The 27776-nt window shown below is 32.2% G+C and overlaps 1 protein-coding gene across 1 annotated transcript in view; it reads right to left on the bottom strand.

The window, feature by feature from the left end:
- Window positions 1-27776, bottom strand: part of nop5 (nop5 ribonucleoprotein) — a 124664-nt gene that overhangs the window by 22420 nt on the left and 74468 nt on the right. The window contains exon 7 of the mRNA XM_089098483.1: window positions 17353-17516. Within this exon, the coding sequence (XP_088954609.1) occupies window positions 17353-17516 (164 nt within the window). The remainder of the gene's footprint in view (window positions 1-17352; window positions 17517-27776) is intronic.

Consider the following 27776-nt stretch of genomic DNA (forward strand, 5'->3'; position numbering starts at 1 on the left):
GGGGTGTGAGGGACTCCGTTGTTTTATTCCGTGTGGTTTTTTCTTTACATGGTGTTCGTTCAAAAAGCGAGGATTTCTGTTAAATAAATAATTGTTATACCTTTTAAAATAGCTTTACAGGGTTTGAGGGACTCTGTTGTTTTATTCAATGTGATTTTTTCTTTACATGGTGTTCATTCAAAAAGCAAGGATTTCTGTTAAATAAATAATTGCTATATCTTTTAAACGAGCTTTCCAGGGTTTTTGGTATTCAGTCGTTGCAGTTATTGTGATTTTTCTTTAAATTGGCTTCAGTAACAAAGCGTGGAGTTAGGTTGAATAAATATTTGACATACATGTTTAATCATCTTAACTGAGGTAAAAAAGATCTGTCGTTAGATTAGGATTGATTTTGAATTTAATATGTGTTCGTTCAAAATTAGAGGAGATATCTTAAATAAATAATTGTTATAAATTTAAATTTAGCTTTAATGGGTTTGAGGGAATATGTTGTTTTATTCCGTGTGATTTTTTCTTTAAATGGTGTTAGTTCAAAAAAGCGAGGATTTCTGTTAAATAAATAATTCTTATATTTTTTCCGTTCAATTGAAAGTGAGGATTTATGTTAAATAAATAATTCTTATATCTTTTTAAATAGCTTTACGGGGTTTGAGGGACTCTGTTGTTTTATTCCGTGCGATTTTTTTTCTTTACTTAGTGTTCATTCAAAAAGCGAGGATTTCTGTTAAATAAATAATTCTTATACCTTTTAAAATAGCTTTACGGGGGTTTGAGAGACTCTGTGTAAACATTTATCGGGATTTTATTTCTTCTGTTCAATTATTTTCAGTGTAAGCCAATATAATTACCACATTCTTTTATTCTAACTTAACTTGTAGGAATAGAGTTTCGGTTACTATTGAGCCTTACAAGCCTGAAATCATGAATTAGAATATTTAATTAGCTGTTTGGGTTTTCAGACATAGTTTCTAAGATGTTCATGGGTGTTAGGTTCCTGGAGGGTTTTATGACTTCTCCCTCCAAGGAATTCAGATGGTTTTAGGACTCATCCCCCTAGCCATAACTCCATTCAACCTTGAGCGAAGATATAAAAGTTTGATGAAGTATTTTTCTACTTAACAACTACATTAATAACTTCCAAGATGATAGGACTGTATGACACAGAATTTATCAGTTACAGAGAGTTCAATGACTCCTCCCCGCAATGACTTCCAGGGGTTTTATGACTCCTCCCCACACTGAATTCAGATGGATTTAGGACTCATCCCCCTAGCCATAACTCCATCCACCCTTGGGCGAAGATATAAAAATTTGATGAAGTATTTTTCAACTTAACAACTACATTAATAACTTCCAAGATGATAGGACTGCATGACACAGAATTTATCAGTTTGAAAAAATCATCTTGTGGTGTTATATTTGAATGTGCATTTTTATTATTGTCTATGGAACTCGAAGAAATTGATTGTTATCATTGGATAGTGAACTATAACATGTTTGAGTATGATAAAAGCTTGTGGAGTACTACATTACGTCATATAACCAGACTGGGATTTTACGATAGAGTAATTACACCACTTAATAATGCTGGTCGGGAACTGAGAAATGTTCAGGAGGAAGTCAGTGAAATTTGTAGCTTTTTTGGGGTTGAAGCGCTCTACGTAAAGGGCAATTTACCTACAGATAAAGTTTTAATTCAAAAGTGTGACCCTAGGATTCCACTTTTCAATCTAGAAGAGTTTAAGTGTCCTAAATTTGAAGGGGGTTATCACCGTCCTGAAGACGAGGTTAGGTTCTTCGCACAGTGGATACCTAAGAACATACCTGATCGTGATAAATCCATAAGACATGTTAAAAACTATTATATATCATAGGACCATCGTTTCTGGATGTTTAAGAGTGAACTCTAAGTACTATTTTTATGTAAACATGTGTTGTTTTTTTTCTCAAAAAAAAAATCTGTTAATACGTTTAAGCAATAAATATCTTTAAGCTTAACCCGTCTTTATTCTTTAGAATAGTTCTATTGTAAGCAAGTAACAAACTCTTTCCTGAAGTCACCTCTTGGATACACAATGCAGAAAATTCATTTAAGAAACTATGAAAAAATTGTAAGTAAGTAAATAACAAATTCTTTCTTGAAGTCACCTCTTGGATACACAATACAGAAATTTTCATTAAAGAAATTATGAAAAAATTGTAAGTAAATAGCAAATTCTTTCTTGAATTCACCTACTGGATAAACAAAGACATTTCGTTCAAGAAATTATGACAAAATTCTAAATAAGTAACAAACTCTTTATTGTTTACATGACTTAGATACACGATGTAGAAATTTAATTCAAGAAATTATGAAAAAATTCTCAGTAAGTAACAATTTCTTTCTTGAAGTCAACTCTTGGATGCACAATGCGGAAATTTCATTCAAGAAATTATGAAAATATTTGTAAGTAACAAACTCTTTATTGATTTCACCTCTTTGATATACATTACCGATACTTCATTTAAGAAATTATGAAAAAAATCGCAAGTAAGTAACTTTTTTTTTCTCTTTATCACAAACAATTTTCACTTAGCTACATGATGTAGAAATTTAATTCAAGAAATTATTAAAAAATTTTCAGTAAGTAACAATTTCTTTCTTGAAGGGAACTCTTGGATACACATGCGGAAATTTCATTCAAGAAATTATGAAAAAATTGTAACTAAGTAGCAAATTCTTTCTTGAATTCACCTGTTGGATAAACGAAAAGACATTTTGTTCAAGAAGTTATGACAAAATTCTAAGTAAGTAACAAACTTTTTTTTGTTTTCACGAGTTAGATGTACTAGGTAGAAATTAAATTCAAGAAATTATGAAAAAAATTATCAGTAAGTAACCATTTCTTTCTTGAAGTCAACTCTTGGAAACACAATACGTAAATTTCATTCAAGAAATTATGAAAATATTTGTAAGTAAGTAACAAACTCTTTATTGATTTCACCTCTTGGATATACAGTCCAGATACTTCATTCAAGAAATTATGAAAAAATCGCAAGTAAGTAGCTTTTTTTTTTCTTTATCACAAAAAATTTTCACTTAGCTACACAATGTAGAAATTTAGTTAGAGAAATTTTGAAAAACTTCTCAGTAAGTAAAAATTTCTATCTTGAAGTCAACTCTTGGATACACAATACGGAAATTTCATTCAAGAAATTATGAAAAAAGTGTAACTCAGTAGCAAATTCTTTCTTGAATTCACATGTTGGATAAACAAAAAGACATTTCGTTCAAGAAATTATGACAAAATTCTAAGTAAGTAACAAACTCTTTATTGTTTTCACGAGTTAGATATACGATGTAGAAATTAAATTCAAGAAATTATGAGAAAATTCTCAGTCTAAATTGCAAATTCTATCTTGAATTCACCAGTTGGATAAACAAAAACATATTTCGTTCAAGAAATTATGACAAAATTCTAAGTAAGTAACAAACTCTTTATTGTTTTCATGACTTAGATACACGATGTAGAAATTTATTTCAAGAAATTATGAAAAAATTCTCAGTAAGTAACAATTTCTTTCTTGAAGTCAACTCTTGGATACACAATACGGAAATTTCATTCAAGAAATTATGAAAATATTTGTAAGTAAGTAACAAACTCTTTATTGATTTCACCTCTTGGATATACAGTACAGATACTTCATTCAAGAAATTATGAAAAAATCGCAAGTAAGTAACTTTTTTTCTCTTTATCACAAACAATTTTCACTTAGCTACATGATGTAGAAATTTAATTCAAGAAATTATGAAAAAATTCTCAGTAAGTAACAATTTCTTTCTTGAAGTCAACTCCTGGATACGCAATACGGAAATTTCATTCAAGAAATTATGAAAATATTTGTAAGTAAGTAACAAACTCTTTATTGATTTCACCTCTTGGATATACAGTACAGATACTTCATTCAAGAAATTATGAAAAAATCACAAGGAAGTAACTTTTTTTTTCTCTTTATCACAAACAATTTTCACGTAGCTACAAGATGTAGAAATTTAATTCAAGAAATTATGAAAAAATTCTCAGTAAGTAACAATTTCTTTCTTGAAGTCAACTCTTGGATACACAATACGGGAATTTCATTCAAGAAATTATGAAAACATTGTAACTAAGTAGCAAATTCTTTCTTGAATTCACCTGTTGGATAAACAAAAAGACATTTCGTTCAAGAAATTATGACAAAATTCTAAGTAAGTAACTAACTCTCTATTGTTTTCACGAGTTATACATAAGATGTAGAAATTAAATTCAAAAAATTATGAAAAAAATTCTCAGTAAGTAACAATTTCTTTCTTGAAGTCAACTCTTGGATTCGAAATACAGAAATTTCTTTCAAAAAATTATGAAAATATTTGTAAGTAATTAACAATCTCTTTATTAATTTCACCTCTTGGATATACAGTACAGATACTTCATTCAAGAAATTGTTAAAAAAACGCACGTAAGAAGCTTTTTTTTCTCTCTTTATCACAAACAATTTTCACTTAGCTACACGATGTAGAAATTTAATTCAAGAAATTATGAAAAAATTCTCAGTAAGTAACAATTTCTTTCTTGAAGTCAACTCTTGGATACACAATACGGAAATTTGATTCAAGAAATTATGAAAAAACTGTAACTAAGTAGCAAATTCTTTCTTGAATTCACCTGTTGGATAAACAAAAAGACATTTCATTCAAGAAATTATGACAAATTTCTAAGTAAGTAACAAACTCTTTATTTTTTTCACGAGTTAGATATACGATGTAGAAATTAAATTCAAGAAATTATGAAAAAATTCTCAGTCTAAGTAACAAATTCTTTCTTGAATTCACCAGTTGGATAAACAAAAAGATATTTCGTTCAAGAAATTATGACAAAATTCTAAGTAAGTAACAAACTCTTTATTGTTTACATGACTTAGATACACGATGTAGAAATTTAATTCAAGAAATTATGAAAAAATTCTCAGTAAGTAACAATTTCTTTCTTGAAGTCAACTCTTGGATACACAATACGGAATTCGAGAAATTATGAAAATATTTGTAAGTAAGTAACAAACTCTTTATTGATTTCACCTCTTGGATATACAGTACAGATACTTCATTCAAGAAATTATGAAAAAATCGCAAGTAAGTAACTTTTTTTCTCTTTATCACAAACAATTTTCACTTAGCTACACGATGTAGAAATTTAATTCAAGAAATTATGAAAAAATTCTCAGTCAGTAACAATTTCTTTCTTGAAGTCAACTCTTGGATACACAATAAGGAAATTTCATTCAAGAAACTATTAAAATATTTGTAAGTAAGTAACAAGCTCTTTATTGATTTCACCTCTTGGATATACAGTACAGATACTTCATTCAAGAAATTATGAAACAATCGCAAGTAAGTAACTTTTTTTCTCTTTATCACAAACAATTTTCACTTAGCTACATGATGTAGAAATTTAATTCCAGAAATTATTTAAAAATTCTCATTAAGTAACAATTTCATTCTTGAGATCAACTCATGACTACACAATACGGAAATTTCATTCAAGAAATTATGAAAAATTGTAACTATGTAGCAAATTTTTTTTTTATCTCACCTGTTGAATAAACGACAATATATTTCGTTTATGAAATTATGACAAAATTCTAAGTAAGTAACAACTCTTTAATGTTTTCATGAGTTAGATATACGATGCAGAAATTAAATTCAAGAAATTATGAAAAAAATTCTCAGTAAGTAACAATTTCTTTCTTGAAGTCAACTCTTCGATACACAATACGGAGATTTAATTCAAGAAATGATGAAAATATTTGTAAGTATGTAACAAACTCTTTATTGATTTCACCTCTTGGATATACAGTACAGATACTTCATTCAAGAAATTATGAAAAAATCGCAAGTAAGTAACTTTTTTTCTCTTTATCACAAACAATTTTCACTTAGCTACACGATGTAGAAATTTAATTCAAGAAATTATGAAAAAATTCTCAGTAAGTAACAATTTCTTTCTTGAAGTCAACTCTTGGATACACAATACAGAAATTTCATTCAAGAAATTATGAAAAAATTGTAACTAAGTAGCCAATTCTTTCTTGAATTCACCTGTTGGATAAACAAAAAGATATTTCGTTCAAGAAATTATGACAAAATTCTAAGTAAGTAACAAACTCTTTATTGTTTTCACGAGTTAGATATACGATGTAGAAATTAAATTCAAGAAATTATGAAAAAGTTCTCAGTCTAAGTAGCAAATTTTTTCTTGAATTCACCTGTTGGATAAACAAACAGACATTTCGTTCAAGAAATTATGAGAAATTTCTAAGTAAGTAACAAACTATTTATTGTTTTCATGAGTTAGATATACGATGTAGAAATTAATTTCAATAAATTATGAAAAAATTCTCAGTAACTAACCGTTTCTTTCTTGAAGTCAACTTTTAGATACACAGTACGGAAATTTCTTTCAAGAAATTATGAAAATATTTGTAAGTAAGTAACAAACTCTTTATTGATTCCACCTCTTGGATATACAGTACAGATATTTCATTCAAGAAATTATGAAAAAATCACAAGTAAGTAACTTTTTTTCTCTTTATCACAAACAATTTTCACTTGGATACAAAATTTAGAAATTTAGTTCAAGAAATTATTAAAAAATTATCAGAAAGTAACAATTTCTTTCTTGAAGTCAACTCTTGGATACACAATACGGAAATTTCATTCAAGAAATTATAAAAATTTTTGTAAGTAAGTAACAAGCTCTTTATTGATTTCACCTCTTGAATATACAGTAAAGATACTTCATTCAAGAAACGTGATTAAACACGTTTTGAAACTACATGCTATTTGCATGCCTTTCCTTGGCACCTTTCCAAACGAACGGGGATTCCCCACTGGTTCCTACACATTGCAAAAAGTGAGCAGTACGAAAACTCCACGTTTTTAGCCAAACTGGTTTTTTAGACAACACCCATTTTTAGGGACCAATCAGAGACAGCGGAGGTTGCTCAATATACAATAACTTGTTTGGCATTGGTTACACACAACGACGGCACATACATAGTGAGAGAGACATGCAAAGTCGACATAGCTTTATTTCATTTTTTTAAGGATAATTTAGACGAGGTTACGGGCGCGCCCGTAACCTCGTCGAAATTAACCTTAAAAAAATGAAATAAAGCTCCTCCGCTGTCTCTGATTGGTCCCTAAAAATGGGTGTTGTCTAAAAAACCAGTCTGGCTGAAAACGTGGAGTTTTCGTAATGCTCACTTTTTGCAATGTGTAGGAACCAGTGGGGAATCCCCGGTCGTTTGGAAAGGTGCCAAGGAAGGCATGAAAATATCATGTAGTTTCAAAACGTGTTTAATAACGTTTCTTGAATGAAGTATCTGTACTGTATATTTAAGAGTTGAAGTCAATAAAGAGGTTGTTACTTACTTGAAAATATTTTTATAATTTCTTGAATTAAATTCCCGTATTGTGTATCAAAGAGTTGACTTTAATAAAGACATTGTTCCTTACTTAAAATTTTTTAATAATTTCTTGAACTAAATTTTCAACATCTTGTATCCAAGTGAAAATTTTTTTTGATAAAGAGAAAAAAAAAGGTACTTACTTGCGATTTTTTAATAATTTCTTGAATGAAGTATCTGTATTGTATATCCAAGAGGTGGAATCAATAGAGTTTGTTACTTACTTACAAATATTTTCATAATTCCTTGAATGAAATTTCCGTATTGTGTATCCAAGAGTTGACTTCAAGAAAGAAATGGTTACTTACTGAGAATTTTTTCATAATTTTTTGAAATTAATTTCTACATCGTATATCTAACTCGTGAAAACAATAAAGAGTTAGTTACTTACTTAGAATTTTGTCATAATTTCTTGAAAGAAATGTATTTTTGTTTATCTAACAGGTGAATTCAAGAAAGAATTTGCTACTTAGACTGAGAATTTTTTCATAATTTCTTGAATTTAATTTCTACATCATATATCTAACTCGTGAAAACAATAAAGAGCTTGTTACTTAATTACAAATATTTTTATAATTTCTTGAATGAAATTTCCGTATTGTTTATTCAAAAGTTGTCTTCAAGAAAGAAATTGTTCCTTACTGAGAATTTTTTCATAATTTCTTGAACAAAATTTTCTATGTCTTGTATCCAAGTGACCATTGTTTGTGATAAAGAGAAAAAAAAGTCACTTACTTGCAATTTTTTCATAATTTCTTGAATGAAGTATCTGTACTGTATATCCAAGAGGTGAAATCAATAGAGTTTGTTACTTACTTACAAATATTTTCTTAATGTCTTGAATGAAATTTCCGTATTTTGCATCCAAGAGTTGATTTCAAGAAAGAAATTGTTACTTACTGAGAATTTTTTCATAATTTCTTGAATTAAATTTCTACATCGTATATATAACTCGTGAATACAATAAAGAGTTAGTTACTTACTTAGAATTTTGTCATAATTTCTTGAACGAAATGTCTTTTTTGTTTGTCCAACAGGTGAATTCAAGAAAGAATTTGCTACTTAGTTACAATTTTTTCATAATTTCTTGAATGAAATTTCCGTATTGTGTATCCAAGAGCTGACTTCAAGAAAGAAATTGTTACTTACTGAGAATTTTTTCATAATTTCTTGAATTAAATTTCTACATCGTGTAGGTAAGTGAAAATTGTTTGTGATAAAGAGAAAAAAAAGTTACTTAGTTGCGATTTTTTCATAATTTCTTGAATGAAGTATCTGGAATGTATATCCAAGAGGTGAAATCAATAAAGAGTTTGTTACTTACTTACAAATATTTTCATAATTTTTTGAATGAAATTTCCGTATTGTGTATCAAAGAGTTGACTTCAAGAAAGAAATTGTTACTTACTGAGAATTTTTTTCATAATTTCTTGAATTTAATTTATACATCGTATATCTAACTCGTGAAAACAATAGAGTTTGTTACTTACTTAGAATTTTGTCATAATTTCTTGAACGAAATGTCTTTTTGTTTATCCAACAGGTGAATTCAAGAAAGAATTTGCTACTTAGTTAAAATTTTTTCATAATTTCTTGAATGAAATTACCGTATTGTGTATCCAGGAGTTGACCTCAAGAAAGAAATTTTCAATTAAAAAGATTTTTCACAAAACTTCTAGAAAGAAATTTCTACATAGCGAAGCTAAATTAAAATTGTTTGTGATAAAGAGAAAAAAAAGCCAATTAATTGCGATTTTTTCTTAATTCCTTGAATGAAGTATAGGTACTGTATATCCAAGAGGTGAAATCAATAAAGAGTTTGTTACTTACTTAGAATTATTGTCATAATTTCTTGAACGAAATCTTGAATGAAATTTCCGTATTGTGTATTCAAGAGTTGACTTCAAGAAAGAAATTGTTACTTACTGAGAATTTTTTAACAATTTCTTGAATTAAATTCCTACATCATGTAGCTAAGTGAAAATTGTTTGTGATAAAGAGAAAAAAAAGTTACTTACTTGCGATTGTTTCATAATTTATTGAATGAAGTATCTGTACTGTATATCCAAGAGGTGAAATCAATAAAGAGTTTGTTACTTACTTACAAATATTTTCATATTTTCTTGAATGAAATTTCCGCATTGTTTATCCAAGAGATGACTTCAAGAAAGAAATTGTTACTTACTGAGAATTTTTTCATAATTTCTTGAATTAAATTTCTACATCGTGTATCTAAGTCATGCAAACAATAAAGAGTTTGTTACTTACTTAGAATTTTGTCATAATTTCTTGAACGAAATGTCTTTGTTTATCCAGCAGGTGAATTCAAGAAAGAATTTGCTACTTACTTACAATTTTTTCATAATTTCTTTAATGAACATTTCTGTATTGTGTATCCAAGAGGTGACTTCAAGAAAGAATTTGTTACTTACTTACTTACAATTTTTTCATAGTTTCTTAAATGAAGTTTCTGCACTGTGTATCCAAGAGGTGACTTCAGGAAAGAGTTTGTTACTTGCTTACAATAGAACTATTCTAAAGAATAAAGACGGGTTAAGCTTAAAGATATTTATTGCTTAAACGTATTAACAGTTTTTTTTAGAAAAAAAAAAACAAATGTTTACATAAAAATAGTACTTAGAGTTCACTCTTAAACATCCACAAACGATGGTCCCATGATATAGAATAGTTTTTAACATGTCTTATGGATTTATCACGATCAGGTATGTTCTTAGGTATCCACTGTGCGAAGAACCTAACCTCGTTTTCAGGACGGTGATAACCCCCTTCAAATTTAGGACACTTTAACTCTTCTAGATTGAAAAGTGGAATCCTAGGGTCACACTTTTGAATTAAAACTTTATATGTAGGTACATTGCCCTTTACGTAGAGCGCTTCAACCCCGAAAAAGCTGCAAATTTCACTGACTTCCTCCTGAACATTTCTCAGATCCCGACCAGCATTATTAAGTGGTGTAATTACTCGATCGTAGAATCCCAGTCTGTTTATATGACGTAATTTAGTACTCCACAAGCTCTTATCATACTCAAACATGTTATAGTTCACTATCCAATGAAAACAGTCAGTTTCTTCGAGTTCCATAGACAATAATAAAAATGCATATTCAAATATAACACCAGAAGATGATTTTTTCAAACTGATAAATTCTGTGTCATACAGTCCTATCATCTTGGAAGTTATTAATGTAGTTGTTAAGTAGAAAAATACTTCATCAAACTTTTATATCTTCGCTCAAGGCTGAATGGAGTTATGGCTAGGGGGATGAGTCCTAAAACCATCTGAATTCATTGTGGGGAGGAGTCATAAAACCCCTGGAAGTCATTGCGAGGAGGAGTCATTGAACTCTCGGTAACTGATAAATTCTGTGTCATACAGTCCCATCATCTTGGAAGTTATTAATGTAGTTGTTAAGTAGAAAAATACTTCATCAAACTTTTATATCTTCGCTCAAGGTTGAATGGAGTTATGGCTAGGGGGATGAGTCCTAAAACCATCTGAATTCATTGCAGGGAGGAGTCATAAAACCCTCCAGGAACCAAACACCCATGAACATCTAAAAAACTATGTCTGAAAACCCAAACAGCTAATTAAATATTCTAATTCATGATTTCAGGCATGTAAGGCTCAATAGTAACCGAAACTCTTCCTACAAGTTAAGTTAGAATAAAAGAATGTGGTAATTATATTGGCTTACACTGAAAATAATTGAACAGAAAAAATAAAACCCCGATAAATATTTACACAGAGTCTCTCAAACCCCCGTAAAGCTATTTTAAAAGGTATAATAATTATTTATTTAACACAAATCCTCGCTTTCAATTGAACGGAAAAAATATAACAATTATTTATTTAACAGAAATCCTCGCTTTTTTGAACGGACACTTTGTAAAGAAATCACATGGAATAAAAGAACAGAGTCCCTCAAACCCCGTAAAGCTATTTTAAAAGGTATAAAAATTATTTATTTAAACGAAATCCTCGCTTTTTGAACGAACACCATGTAAAGAAAAAATCCCACGGAATAAAACAACAGAGTCCCTCAAACCCCGTTAAGCTATTTTAAAAGGTATAACAATTATTTATTTAACAGAAATCATCGCTTTTTGAACGAACCCCATGTAAATAAAAATCACACTGAATAAAACAACTGAGTCCCTAAATCCCTGTAGAGCTATTTTAAAAGGTATAACAATTATTTATTTAAAAGAAATCCTCGCTTTTTGAAAGAACACCATGTAAAGAAAAAATCACACGGAATAAAACAACAGAGTCCCTCAAACCCTGTAAAGCTATTTTAAAAGGTATAACAATTATTTATTTAACAGAAATCCTCGCTTTTTTAACGAACACCATGTAAATAAAAAAACACACGGAATATAACAACGGAGTCCCTCACACCCCGTAAATCTATTCTAAACGGTATAACAATTATTTATTTAACAGAATTCCTCGCTTTTTGAACGAACACCATGTAAAGAAAAAATCACACAGAATAAAACAACAGAGTCCTTCAAACCCCGTAAAGCTATTTTAAAAGGTATAACAATTATTTATTTAACAGAAATCCTCGCTTTCAATTGAACTGAAAAAATATAAGAATTATTTATTTAACAGAAATCCTCGCTTTTTGAACGAACGCCATGTAAAGAAAACATCACACGGAATAAAACAGAAGAGCCCCTCAAACCCCCGTAAAGCTATTTTAAAAGGTATAACAATTATTTATTTCACATAAATAATATTTTTAAACTTAAATTAAAAAAGATAAGAATTATTTATTTAACAGAAATCCTCGCTTTTTTAAAGAACATCATGTAAATGATAAATAACACGGAATAAAAAAACAGAGTCATTCAAACCCCTTAAATCTATTTTAAAAGGTATAACAATTATTTATTTAACAGAAATACTCGCTTTCGATTGAACAGAAAAAATATAAGAATTATTTATTTAACAGAAATCCTCGCTTTTTGAACGAACACCATGTAAAGAAAAAATCACACGGAATAAAACAACAGAGTCCCTCAAACCCTGTAAAGCTATTTTAAAAGTTATAACAATTATTTATTTAACAGAAATCCTCGCTTTCAATTGAACGGAAAAAATATAAGAATTATTTATTTAACAGAAATCCTCGCTTTTTGAACGAATACCATGTAAAGAAAAAATCACACGGAATAAAACAACAGAGTCCCTCAAACCCCGAAAAGCTATTTTAAAAGGTATAACAATTATTTATTTAACAGAAATCCTCGCTTTTTGAACGAACACCATGTAAAGAAAAAATCACACAGAATAAAACAACAGAGTCCCTCAAACCCCATAAAGCTATTTTAAAAGATATATCAATTATTTATTTAACAGAAATCCTCGCTTTCAATTGAACGGAAAAAATGTAAGAATTATTTATTTAACAGAAATCCTCGCTTTTTGAACGAACACCATGTAAAGAAAAAATACATTTCCGATTCGTCGTTAGGTATTTTTTCAAATTTATAACAAATTACCTGAGTTAACAACTCCTTCGGACCTCCAAAATTGACCCCTCCCTACCTTGCCCTCAGAAATGGGGGGAGGGACGAAGGGAACGTTAGATTCTATTTTAAATTGACAATACTTATCAATCATCTCTTGTGTATTATACAGATCATATATCTCTTTACCCCTTTTTAAATGTTAATCAAATAATTCTGATTATATAATGTCCGATTTTTTGTCCACTTTTCAAAATGTTCGTATTTGGAACTCTGTCAGTTAACACTAAGCTGTAAATTGGGAAACCCTCTCGCAATAACAATCCAATTTTTTGTCTGCTTTTCAAAATGATCGTATTTGGAAATCTGTCATTTAACACTAAGAAGTAAATTGGGTAACCCCTTCGTAATAACAATAGGCTTAGCAGTGATTAAATCTCATTGTCGGCGACAATTCAATCAGATCAGAGTTGTGCAAATGGAAATACCTTTTCGCAAATTGAGTTAGCTTCTATTTCATAGAAAAAATATTTGAATTCCTTTTATTCAAATCACCTATCAAGTTATCAAAAAATATATGAACTAGAAATCTGGTCTGTAAATTGTGTCAGAAAAAATTGTCCGTTAAAACTTTATTTTCAACTAATTCATCCGGGGGTTTTCACAAGCAATTCGTACCATCCTCGCTTGTCCAATTTGCGAATCTCATTATCCTTTTTGCAGAAATGTCACAAAGATATGTATACCATGAACTAGAAATCTGGTTCATGTAAATCGCGTCAGAACAACTTGTCCTTCATCAAAGTGAAAGACAAGTCCTCAAAAGTATAAGACCATTTCTGGTTGGCCTAGAAACATATCTGGTTGGCCCGGAATGTGAGGGAGCTCTGAATCTCTTTGAAAAGGTGTAAGCCCAGAATAGCATTGTAATTGCTATATGTCTACGCAAATAACATGGAGATTGCTATAGGAGTATCAGAATCCAGACGACGCATACTACTAACGTCAACTAAACAACAATAACAATGAGTCATACTAAGTGAAATAAGTGAATAGACGCTACGTCTGTCTATAAATAACAGTTCATATATTATTATTATTTATTAGAATTGTTATTTATATTACTATATAATATTAATATTTATTAGAATGCAATTATTTATTTTTATTTATTTTCATTTATTTATTATTCATTAGATACTTTATTATTTATTAGATTGCAAACTAATATTAACGGCACATTAAAGCGCTTAATCTTAACCAGTTGGCGCTTCTGGAAAAGAAAGAAAAAAATGTTATGGATACGCAACATATAAGAAGAAAAAACGTGCAAATAACAGTTCATATAGGGATAAATCCTTTTATTAGACAGTGAAAAACCGTGACAAGTTCACTAATGAGGGTCAGTGTATATGGGATCGAGACATTCACGGTTTTATGTGATGACAGTTATATGTGATCACAGCTTTATGTGATCACAGTTTTTTGTCATGGGTTTTCACTATCTAATAAAAGGATTTATCCCTATTTGAACTGTTATTTGTACGCCATGAAAAGGCAGTGTGATCTTCAAAATACCTACGTCTACCTAGGCCATTAGACATGTTAACACTTTAAAGGGTTTCTAGTAAAAGTAGCAGTCTAGATGGGTAAAACTCTACTTATCGGTGATCCCTGAAGTCCCCTAAATACAACTTTTTGTTGATGCAAGATAAATAATTTTTATTAATATAAAAAAAAATTAATATTTTATCCACTTTAGAGTTATCAATTAGAAACAATCTGAACTAGAAAAAGGGAAGATTCCTGACGTATTTTATGCTAGTTTTATTTTGAGTGGGAAGTCCAAACCTATTTTGGGACTTTGTTTTGAGCCATTAATAAAAGGAAAAGGTTTGTTATAATATAGAAAAAAAATTCTTAAAAATAAAATTTTAAAATTTTAAGCCCCTGGCAAACTCCCTTTGGTAGCAAAGTATCCCTAAAAACTTAAAATAATCGAACTTCGCATTTTAGACCAAACTAAATAAAAATACTGGTGATAATGAATATCCTAGTTAAAATGTGTAGGTGATTTGAACTCCACTTTTAGGTAGTTCCTTCAAGACCGAGGTATCAGAACTCGCTTATATTTCCTTTTCTTTCCTCTCATTTTTTACGGTGTAACGCTCTTTTGACTGGAATAATGTATTGTAGTTGTAAATGGTTTCAAAATAACCAAAATGGTTCAAACGAAATTGCGAAATGATGGTGAAGACACAAATTTTTGTCAGTTTATCGAAAAGTATTAAAACCGTGTAGGTATCTGAATCCAAAAGAAGAATAAGAAGCTCAGTTTCTAACAAAGCTAAGTAATTCCTTAGATAAACAGATGATGCGCGCAAAGCATTTATAGTTACGTTTTCTTGACATAATTTCAAGTTGCAGTAGTTTATAACGAACACTGAAATATATCAAAAATACAAATTAATAGAGACATTGTATTCTGTTCCAAAAAGCAACTTTGAAAAAGATCAGACCCAATAAAAAAAAACACCAGAAAAGATTCTCATGATTGGGCAACCTTAAAACGCAAAACTGTTCATGATGGTGTAGGGACACCAGTTCATAAAAACGTAAGGGTAAGGGCTTTTTATACAAAAAAGTTAACATACAATAGCATGAAGGTTAGAAATTTCAGAATCTAGGGAGGGGGAGAATTTGGCTGAACAAGAAAAAGAGTATTTTTTAAAAATCTATGAGTGAAAGGCGTGGTCGGTTATTTGGTTTGGGGTCGGGGGTCAGTGGCGTGACTCTGTAAGCTCAGCCAGAGTCAACCCAGCTCTAAATGAGTATCTGGAGGGTTTTGGGGAAGGTAAGCATGAAGGGTGTGCCAAAGCACAGGATGGCTGGCCCCAAATCCCACCGCCGGTTTCGACCTTGAGGGTTTAGTGCCGTCTTACTTAGCCCACTTACTTTTTTTCTACTCCTAAAGACGCAAAAGAATACAGAAAATCTGTGGAATGTGCTCAAGGCTATCAAGGCTAAGGCCGTATATAGGGGAAATTACCGAGCCTGAAAACCCCTCCCCACCCCCCGAGATATCTTACCGGCTCTTAAATTAGGTGTAAAAATACAGGCAATAAAAACCTTGATTTGAGACCGTTAGAAAAAATTCACGGGAGGTAAAGACCCTCTTCATCACTCTTTGGTAAACCTCACTCTCCCCCCTTTCCAAGAAAAAATTATTTGGTTCCCCCCCCCCAACAAAAATACTGGACACGGCCCTGGTTAAGGATAATCTTGAAACTATGGATGGTAATAGGAAGTTTGATCAGAGATAGGAACCCCACGGACTACTTTTCAAAATAATTGTGAGCTACAGATCGCTTAGAATAACAATACGAGAGAGTGTAGGAGAAAGGAGCAAAAGGAGGAAGGAGTGTAGGACTGTGAGCTACACATCGCTTAGAATAACTATACGAGAGTGTAGGAGAAAGGAGGAAGGAGTGTAGGACTGTGAGCTACAGATCGCTTAGAATAACAATACGAGAGAGTAAGAAAAAAATAAAAACGGGGTAATTTACAATCAGTGATAAATCAAAGAGCAAATAATTCGGTCAAGATCTCCACTTGGCCTGTTTTCCCACGTTCTCTTGTATTGCCATGCTTATTCATTGTTTATCAGAGCTTATTTTCGCTCTGTACAATCAATAGATCGCTAGAGAATCTGTAGATGGCTAAACGCACGTTACCAGATTTCCAACGAATATAATTAACATTATAAAAATTTGCACATTCAAAACGCAACTAAACCAAGTAATATCAGAAAAATGGCGGATTTCCCACCCCCTTCTATGATCTGATACACAGAAACACGTAATTACAGCTTAAGAATATTTTTTGTACTTCTAAATAAACTTTGATCATTTAACGTTTCATCTTTTCCCTTTCTCCTCTCTTAATATTTATAACCTCTCATCTGTAAATTAACTATTGGATAGTTCATTTAGAATAGGCTCTGTTGGGTGGTCATTCCACACGGCAATACTAAGTAATAATGAAGTTCCGCCTTTTTAAGGAAACTCAAATCAACAAAATTTTCTTTCATGGTGAATGAATTCGTCATCACATCTTTTTGTCGTCGGAGCAGTAAGAGAAACAGCAGGCGCAAAAAAAAAAAAAAAAAAAAAAAAAAAAAAAAAAAAAAAATCCAATTATTGTGACAGAATTAAACTGATCCCAAAAAATTGCATACGTGGAAACACTGGTTCAAGGATGCTTTCTTATTCCCTGTATTTACTCTAAAATGGAAGAACGGTGCATGATAGTGAAATTTCTGTTCGTCCTTTCGACGTAGCAAAAAAAAAAAAGTTTTATTGAGAATACTTGCCTTTCCCTTGAGTTTAGCAGAGCTTTGTGAAACTAACTGTGCATGGTAGATCAACCCATATTTAGGAGTGTCGTGCTTTGTCTTCAGTGCCCTAAAAAGAGCCTTCTCGGCACCCAGAATTTGGACGGTTGAGGCAGGTTGTTTAGCAAGGTTCATCAGAGACCCTATAAAGAAGACATCAAAAGACACCCTTAAGAAGTGTTATCAGACCAAAATTTACATTTTGAGTAACATATCTTTTTCTGACTTTTTCCTGTTTTTACCGAAATAATCGTAAAGATTTTTAATGAAAGCAAAATGTGCCAGCATTACTCAGAATAGTACCAGGGGACCAAGCTTCGTTCGTTGAAAAAAGTTTTTATATCTTTTGCAAAGCAATTTTAATTTCATTTTATTCGCTATAGAAAGTAAAAAAATGGGTATTAAGACGTCCGGGTGTTTGGGACGCCTTTCATATGAAAGGTGTTCTCTAAAAATTAGACCGCAAACGAATTTTTTCCAAACATGTGACCTATCTAGATCGTCTTTTTCACACCACAAAACCAACAATTATCTAATTACCACCAATCTTGCTAAATGAACAACAATCATAGAGCCAAGCTCCGTGCCATGGAATAAAAATCATTATTGTAATTTTTCTGTAGCTGTAACTGCTTGGTAGCATTTCATTGCAAGCAATTAAGAATCCGAGACTATCAAACGGGAATCCCTTTCTCTAAAAGCTTCAAATCAACTAATGTGTCAACGAATAAATTGAGATTTGAGACTCCTCCTACTTATGCTCAAGGCTTTCAAACTTCAGAGGCCTCTAATTTTAGTCAGCAGGGCCCACCACAAAATAATCTTGTTTAACAGAAGAAGTCGACCTCAAATTCCAAAGAACGTTAAATAAATAAATCTAACTCAGTACAAAGTTTGATCGGCAGTAAGATTCATTATATTATTTTTAAACACTTACTTAATATATATTAGCATTTATTTTTAGCATTATTATAATATATAAAATATCAAAATAATTATATAAATAAAAATAGATAATAATGCTAACATAAAATTTTAGCATTATTATACTAGCATTTCATGCAAAGCAATTGAGAATCCGAGACTCACTAACAGCTATCAAACGGGAATCTCTTTCTCTAAAAGCTTCAAATCAACTAATGTGTCAACGAACAAATTGAGATTCGAGACTCCTCCTACTTATGCTCAAGTAAATATATTGCGTATTATTCAAACAAACGCAGACCTTTTTTTTCTTTTTTCTTTTTTACTTTTTCTTATTAATCTTTATAATCAAAGCACGACGTTTTAGAACCCAGCAATTAAGGATCAACTTTCCTAAGACCTACTAAGATAATTCAAAAGAAAGTATAAAACATCAAAAGTAGAAACATTTATATCTAGGACAAGTTTATCTTTTCATTTAAATTTTGAATTTTCGGTTACTATGAGCTAGGGTTCGTTCTTTACTAGTTTGCCCCTAAGGAGGCAACCATGGTGGTTTCTCAAAATTTTGATCTGACGTAACTTATGAAATAACTTACGTAACGAACTTCTATATTAATATATTTTTATTACGTAAATGAGAGGTTCTCCCCCTAATCAATACCTCGCTATTTACGCTAAAGTTCGAATTTTTTCCAATTCCTGAAGAATGACCCCTGAATCACAAAGGCTGTTTACCTAGAATAGATAGTTTTTTTTTAAAGTACTAAAACGGTACCCCTTCGATGTACCCACTCTTTTATATACTGCTAGTTTGGTTAATGCTAATGAAATAAAATAAAATAGGATGACTATATAATATTTTAGGAACAAATTTGGGCTATATATTTGCTCATCAGGGTGAGGGGGGGGGCAAAGCATAGCATATATTAAATACGTAACCTAACCTAACCTAGGTACCCCCCCCCCTAAAAAAAACCGCCAAAAAACACTTTAAATATCGTATACGCAATTAAAAGCACGCTATACATTGTATTTCTCTACAGCCGTGTGTTGATTCTTCCTGTCGAAACGGGTTTTTTCATCGCGTGTTTAGTTTGAGATATATAAAAGAGTGGGTATATCGAAGGAGTACCCAAAAAACTTTAGCGTAAAGAGCAAGATATTGACTAGGGGGAGAACCCCTCATGTACGTAATAGTTTCTGTTCGTTTTAAGTTTTAATGGTGTTCCTTACTTTCAGTTGAAAAAACTTGTTTTTTTTATTTAATTTTTGATCTTATTTTTTAAATAATGCTGGGAAATCCGGCGGCCCCCGTCATATAAATGTCCCTTCCCCCGTGGAAAGATCCTCCCCCATAGTCTCCTCCTTCGACCCCCTTCCCACCAGAAGAAATCCCACCTGAAAACGTCTGCATACTTACAAGTAACAAATACTATATGTAAACAATGGGCAAAGTTCATAACTTGGAGCCCTTCCCCCGGGAACTCTGAGGGGTTAAGTTATCCTCAAAGACATATTTATTAGGTTTTCGACTCTGCTGAACAAAATGGCTATCTCAAAATTTTGATCGGGTGACTTTGGGGAAAAATAGCGTGGGAGGGGGCCTAGTTGCCCACCGATGTTTTTGGTCACTTAAATAGGGCACTAGAACTTTTAAATTCCGTTCGAATGAGCCCTGTCGCAATATTTTATTACCATTGAATTGATACGATTACCCTGAAGACAAAAAAAAAAAAAAAAAATCCGTGATGTTTCTTCTGGCAAAAATTGCAAAATTCCACATTTTTGCAGGTAGGAGCTTGAAACCTCTACAGTAGGGTTCTCTAATACGCTGAATATGATGGTTTGGATTCTGTTAATTTTAGGGTGAGTTTCCCCCTTTTTTCTAAAGCAAGGCAGATTTTTCAGGCTCGTAACTTTTGATGGGTAAGACCAAACTTGATGAAACTTAAATATTTAAAATCAGCATGAAAATCCGATTCTTTTGATGTATCTACTGGTACCAAAATTCCGTTTTTTAGAGTTTTGGTTACTATTGAGCCGGGTCGCTCCATACTTACAGTTCGTTACCACATACTGTTTGAAAAACCAATCACTTCCAACTCACCAAAACAATTACCACTTTTTTTAAGATTAAAAGTTAATTGAGTTTTTTTTTTTTTTTTTTTAGACTAAGCTCATTAAAAAAATATATATTCATTTCGCAAAAAATTATACTATAACTATGACGGCATTTAGTCATAAGAACAGTGAAGAAAACAACATTAAAATCTTTCCAGAATTGAAAGTTTCAAACAAAAAAAAGCCTCGGACATTTTGCTGGTCCGCTGTATTAAGTCTTGGTCTGTCTTTAGTCATAAATAGTTTTATTTCGTTTTTTTTTTTTTTTTGTATCTTGACCGTATTTCTTTTCTTTGGTTACTCTGCTCTTGTGAATTTTTTAAGTTTTACATGTAATGTAGTGTATTATCTACTTTTTTCTTTATACTCCACAATTTTCATTTTTGTATATGATGTGGGTTAAAAATAAATTATTACTTAAGTGATTATCGGTTGTTAATAGTGAAGCAGTACTTAGGTATATCATAACTATGAGGAGTATCATGAAGACATATCATCTCTCAGAGCGATAAATAGGCCTACATCAGTTCGTGCACTTATTACGTTAGAGATTAGAAACGTGTGGTAGATCTTTAACTCAAGTAGAGTCGTAAAAGAAAATGAAATGGCAGTTGCACTGAATTTACGAAAGTTCCATGGCCCATAGAACTGGTGCTAGATATTGTAAACATTTCAGAGAATGTTCCCTGATTTTAACTTAATTTGCTAAATTCATCCCAGGAGCTGTTAAACCAGGGAACATGAACTTACAATCATGTAAGATAACCCTTATATTGCGAAACATGTGCAACCTTATGCACCAATCTATCGACAAAAAAAGCCAAGATGTATGACAGATCGTATTTTTGTTTTATTTTAATAGTCTCTTTACTACCGAAGTAGACAACTTAAATGGCAAGAACTTGGTTTTAAAAGCTAATGATTTGTCCCTAAGTATTTTCCAATAATACTGTATGTTGATATGTTTTATGACATTCAGCATACAGGTAAGGAAACTTCCGGTTCAAGTTTCCATATTTCTAATTTCCAAATGTGCCTTCAGTCTTCGCTCTAAATGGTCAATCATAAAAATTACGCTTGAAAATGGAACACAGCCCAAGTCACCAGAATAAGCACAAGGTATATTATTGGCAATGAATTTGAGCACAATTTTTCTTATCGATAAGTATCCCCATAGCGTGATTTGGGCATCAATGGAAGGTACTACGGCACGTACATAAATTAAGGTTTCAATTACAGAAATTTTATCCGACCATCCAAGTGTAAAAGTTTTTTCAATACAATGAAGATTTTACTATCAAGTTTTTGCATAAATTTTCAACTGATATTGCGTTCTGTTTTGCCAGTTCTCTCATTTTAAGCCGAGATACCAGATTTTTTCACGTAAAATGGCATAACCTTGAAAGGGTTGTTGAGAATATTGTACATAGTTATTATTAGTCCAGTTGGAAGTGCAAGATGGGCGTACCTTCATTCGCAAAACACTGGGGCAAAAATGTTAAACTTGAGAGAAAAGGACTGCTCCTCACATTCAGGATAATTTCTGTTCCTTTCAAGTTTTAACCGCGCTATTTTCTACATCCCTACTACTTTCGGCTACTGTTGACGAGAGTCGCTCATGTATATTTCTCCAAATGAAAAGATCTCGGGGGTGAATAAGCAACCCAATCTATCCTTCTTTTTATTTTAATCTGAAGATCCTCTCACAGAAACCTTGAAAGTTTTGCATCTAAAATTTCCTTTTTTGGCTTTACAGTAGTTATCTAAGTACCATTTTGCCCACTTTATGTTCCATCCTGTGTTATTTGCGGCCTTTACATTCCCTGGCACCTTTCCATGGCAGATTACTAGACTGATTATTGCTATTGTTGTCAATTGAATATGGAATTATACAAAACATACCAGACAAGTTTTCGGGCCAACCAGACATGTTTCTGAGCCAAGCAGACAAGTTTCTGGGTCAACTATAAGTTTCTGGGCCTTTACGTTCCATGGCACCTTTCCAGAGCATGTACCTGTGGATTTGGGGCCTTTACGTTCCTTCCTGTGCTATAGAAAACCGGTGTATCTTGTTTAGCTGTCAATATATATCAATTTTTTTTTGTATATATTCAGGTTTCAGATTAGAATTTTCTACAGTTTGAATAGTTCATTCATTCTACCAGTATCAATATTTTTGCAATCATTTACACAGATATGGAACATTCTAAGCGACTTCTGATGAGTAAAATTTTCTAATTATTATAATAAAAAGAAATCTATTTTTTGTCTCGTCATTAAGTTAAGGAAGAATTTCCTTACTTACGCTTTTTTTCACCGTGCTGTTAGCTCTTTTAAAAAGCTTCCTTCTTTTAAATATTAAACAGTCCATGTATTTAAATTTTAGCAAATATTCAAAAAAGAGGGGTAGAATAGATATCTCTTTTGAAAATGCTAAAAAAAAACTTAAGCGTATAGGGTGAGATATAGGCTAGAGGACGAACCATTTATATACTCAATAATTTTTAGTTTAGGCTATGTCGAGGAGACTTTTTCTTCCTTTTTCTGTTATTTTAACTAGCTCGTAATTTAGGTAGATAAGTTTTAAAAGCTTTGCATAAAAAAAATTGTTTTACTAGTAAATTCAAATTTCAGGGGGACTTAGCCCCCTCCCCTCCAATAATACAAAATCTTAAAACATAATGAATATATTCGATAGAAAACGCAAAGTATACTATTTTTTCCATTTAAATAAAATCTCTCCTCCCCTCTCCTTTGGTTACGATTCTAAATGTCTTGAAACAGTTCTTTTCATTCAAAAAAAATGTCATTTACCCATCGTGTTTTTAAAATGAGCTTTCTTTATCAGCTTAAATAGAACCACATTTACATTTACTGTGGGTAAAATGTCATTTACCCATCGTGTTTTTAAAATGAGCTTTCTTTATCAGCTCAAATAGAATAGGGGGGGGGAATGTTTTTGAAATCACCCTTCCCTCCAAACTCAAAATTTTCCAAAATTCTACTTTAAAAGCTTTTTTTTTTAAATATTTCATTACTAAATTTTCCTTCTTTCTTAAGAATGTTGAGGTGGATTCATGCAATTACCCTCCCTCCGAACAGAGACCAAGATGGGATGATATCACATCGATGCAAGCTGCAAGGCCATCAGTCATCCGATATGCTAGTTCCAATCCAAGTTCGATGGACCAGCCAAGAGCCACTCCAGCCAGTGTCAGCTCTACACAAAGCTCTATGCAACCTGGCAGAAAATTCAAGAGAGAATGGATAGATTCTCATAATGCATCAATCTCATCCAATGAAGATCGGGAGGACACTCCTCTTCATGCTTTGCCAGGGACTTCAGATGTACAAGTGCAGTCAGAATTTGTAAATGTATATATTTTTTTTTCTTTCCGTATTTTCAAAAATAAGGCAAATTTTCTCAAGCGCGTAACTTTTGATGAGTAAAACTTAAATTTGTTTCTAAACTATTCTATTATAATCCTATTTCATTACCATTAACCAAATTAACAGTATATAAAAGAGTGATTATAACACAGAACTAGCAAACAGTTTATCATACTTTTCTATAGATTTATAAGCCTAACCTATAATTTCCCTTTTAAGCAAGATGTTTTCTAATTCAAAAAACCAAATATTTCTTGAAATAAACTCTATATAAACAAATTACTATTTCACACTTGATAATTGAATAACTGTTCTTAAACTGGGATATATTTTCGCACCTAGATTTTTATTTATTTAATCATTTTATCACAATAACCCATCGGGAAGATTGAATATTAATCCGTCACGTATAATTTGAATGTTAATTACTCACTACAAAGTGGGGTTTCAAACAAACGGATGTTTTTATCTTAGACGAAGAGAGGTATTACGACAGAAAAAATAACGTAGGTTGCTTTCACGACACATTTTTATCTTTTGCTGTTTTCCGCAGCACGTTATGGGCTGATTGACTATAGGCTAAGGCGTCAGAAATGCAATTTTAAAATTTGAGAACATTTCAGCGGTTGTGTGTGTGTGTGTGTGTGTGTGTGTGCGTGTGTGTGTGTGAATGCATGTGCGCGTGTGTCTGTGTGTTATTAACAAAATTTGTAATTTATTATGCATTGTTTTGTAAATAATGCTATAAGCAAAAATTTGTAACTTATTATGCATTTTTTTGATAAATTCGAATCCAATTAAGAAAAAAAATTTGTTTGATAAAAAAAAAGAAAAAAAAAGAGAAAAGTGTGTTATAATTGTGATAAAACTTTCGTCAAAGAAAAAAAAAACTTAATCCATTCATTTTCTATTGTCAGGGGAAATCTGTGAAAAATTCTGCATTTCCAGGCCTGGGACCTAAAAGTATCATTTTGAAGTTTCACCTCTCGCTGGATGATGATGTTAGTGACAGGGTGTTATTTGATATCCCCCTGGATTTTCAATTTACAGCTTAAGAAATAGATAGTCTTATGAAAATTGTTGAACCTAATTTTTCCAGGGACATTTTTTGTGACAACTTTACTATTAGTGAATTGGATTCTGTACAAATAGGTGCAGGACATGAAAATAGTGTCACGTCCTTGGAATTACGTGAATTTTATTTGTTAGAATCTGCTCTAGGTCACTTGCAAACATATAGGGTGGATTTTAACCCTCCCGAGGAAAACGCGATTGACGGGAGCATTATTTAACTGACCCTGTGAATGTTCTCCATAGCTACATCGACAGAATTCGAGCACAAATTGAGATTCAGATTCAGAAATGGGGGGGGGGTTAAGGGGGAGTTAAAGTATCAGTTAATCAGAAAGTTTATTTACAAAAGGGGACATCTGGCGATATTTTTTATTTTCATTTTCTACTGGCAACCAGTCTTTTTTCCCAGGTGTAAATGAATTTGAAATTAACTTTTTCAACTGGGAAATAAACTGATTTCGACTTTGGAAACGTTTAACGAGAGGGGAAGTTGGTCCACCATTTTATAAATTGAACTCATGGATCTGGATCTCAGTAGATTTAAAAAAGACTATTTTTAGAGGGGCGGATAATAAAAAAATAAAATGTCACCCAGATTTGTCGGCTTCAGGAGGGGTTCAGTGTTTCTATTTTGAAACAGGGCTGCAATGCTTTAAGTATGCATTTTTAGCGGCAGCCCATAAAACATTATATAATAAGTCAACAATGAAAAATCTCGACGGACTTGCACGTAATGGTGAAAAAAAATTCCGTAAAGTAAATTTTGATTGTTTAGAGGGAAAATATCCGGTGTCCTTGAAAGAAATAAGCATAATCGAAAAAGCAAATTAAATTTTTTGTTTGGGGGTGGTTTTTCTCCGGTATGAGGCTGAATTTGTAAATGGGGGGAAAAACCAAATAAAAAAGAAGTTGTGTATTCAGTCAGGACACGGACGTTGGTAAACATTAAAAATTTGGTATGGTCTACTTCCGAGCCTCTCAAAGATGTAAATTCCCATGGTCATTTTTTCACCGTTACAGCAAAAAGTTGACTTTTATCTCAAGTTGCTAAGAGAGAAGACTATTTCTAGTTACAATTGTACCTGTCTCTATTCACATCTGAACAAAAAGTCCCAGACTACAAGAACCAGTGAAAAAATTACTGGGACTCAGAAAATTTAAATGACAGTAGAAAGCAAATGCACTCTAAAACTAAAAAATATATAAAAGTTCCTTCTCCAAGTTGCTAAAGCATTTTAGGATTCTGAAACAAGGCTGGTTGAGATCTCAGATCCATCAAGGTCAAATATAGTCAAGGAACACAAACTAGTTGCGTGTTCCTACGCGCACGCCCGTCGTGATTCCAACAATAAAATGCAATTGGAAGAGTTTTTTTGGCTATGGATGAGGAGGGTAGCATGGAAAAGTTATTAGTATGTTTAATAAAAACAGCAAACGGCGCGATTTCACGATTGCGTCACATCAACTACCCAATGACATTGTCAGATAAAGAGCAACTGGTGCTAGAAAGGGGGACGATTTGCTGGGTTTGTAGAGGTGCTCTTGCCCCAAAAGACGCGGTGCAGGATCACAACCACCTTATTGATCCCAATTCGAAGGGAAAAAGTAACTTTCGAGGGTGGGCTCACAATTCATGTAATTTAAAAATTAAACAGGTGCTCTTGCCCCCAAAGGCGCGGTGCAGGATCACGACCACCTTATTGATCCCAATTCAACGGGAAAAAGTAACTTTCGAGGGTGGGCTCACAATTCATGTAATTTAAAAATTAAACAGCAACTTTTTCTTCCGGTTTTTATACATAACTCTAACTACGATCTAAAGTATGAGCTACCAGCATTGGCGCATCTTCAAAGAAATGGAACAGTGTATAATGCATGGGTGATAGACAGCTTTTCCTACAAAATCATACCTAAATCATCGGAAAAGTTGCTTGTTTTGGAATTTATGTGGAAATTTGTTGAAGCCGACGTTGAGTACACGAAAAAAATTTGCTTTTTAGATTCCTATAGTTTTTTTCACAAATCATTGAGCGAATTAATTCAAGTGCAGAAAAACGATGACGGCTGCAACGCTTTCCCCCTTCTCAAGCCACAATTTCCAAATGGTTTGTATGATTTTTTGACGGTCAAGGGCATATATCCTTATGATTATTATTGTTCCATGTCGAGATTTACCGAGGAAGCTATTCCCTTGATTGAATCGTTTTACGACAGTCTGCATGATCGTAGGTGCACTCCCCATGAATACAGTTTTGCTAAAAAAGTTTGGGCAGAGGGAGGGTGTAAAAATGGGTTTGACTACTGCAAGCTGTATTTGTCGGGTGACCTGTTAACTTTGTTAGACATTATGTGTAAAAACACGCAAAAAATCTATGGGGAGCATAATCTTGATTTAGATTATTATTTTTAATCTCCTCATCTGATGATGGACTTCATCCTTAAACTTGTTGAGGGACATAACGGACTCATCACTTATATTAATCTGCACTTGTTCACCTAAAGGTCAATGAGGGGGGGATTGGTTTTTCACGGGGATCGTATCTTGGAAACTGATCCAACAGGAGAGAGGACGGGGACAAAATCGGATGCAGTTTTCCTTGATATGAATTATCTCTACCCCTCGGCCATGTCCCATTATGCGCTACCTTGCGGTGACTATAAATGGCTCAATGACCCTCAAGCTCCCCATTTCCCCAACATTGGCGACAGTGTTGAGGAGAATGGACCGGTTGGATGGTTTTTTGAAATCGATGGAGAGATACCAGTCGAACTTCACGATTCAGTAAGGGATTTTGTTTTCCCGTGCATCAATAGACCTGTGACTAAGGACTCTTTGAGCCCTCGCAATAGGCGTTTACTCGAGGAGGACGGATCGCATTGGTCACCTTCAA

This window comes from Artemia sp. Qi Xiang Cuo, chromosome 12 (genome assembly GCF_049724085.1).
Source record: "Artemia sp. Qi Xiang Cuo chromosome 12, ASM4972408v1, whole genome shotgun sequence".
NCBI classification, from domain to species: domain Eukaryota; kingdom Metazoa; phylum Arthropoda; class Branchiopoda; order Anostraca; family Artemiidae; genus Artemia; species Artemia sp. Qi Xiang Cuo.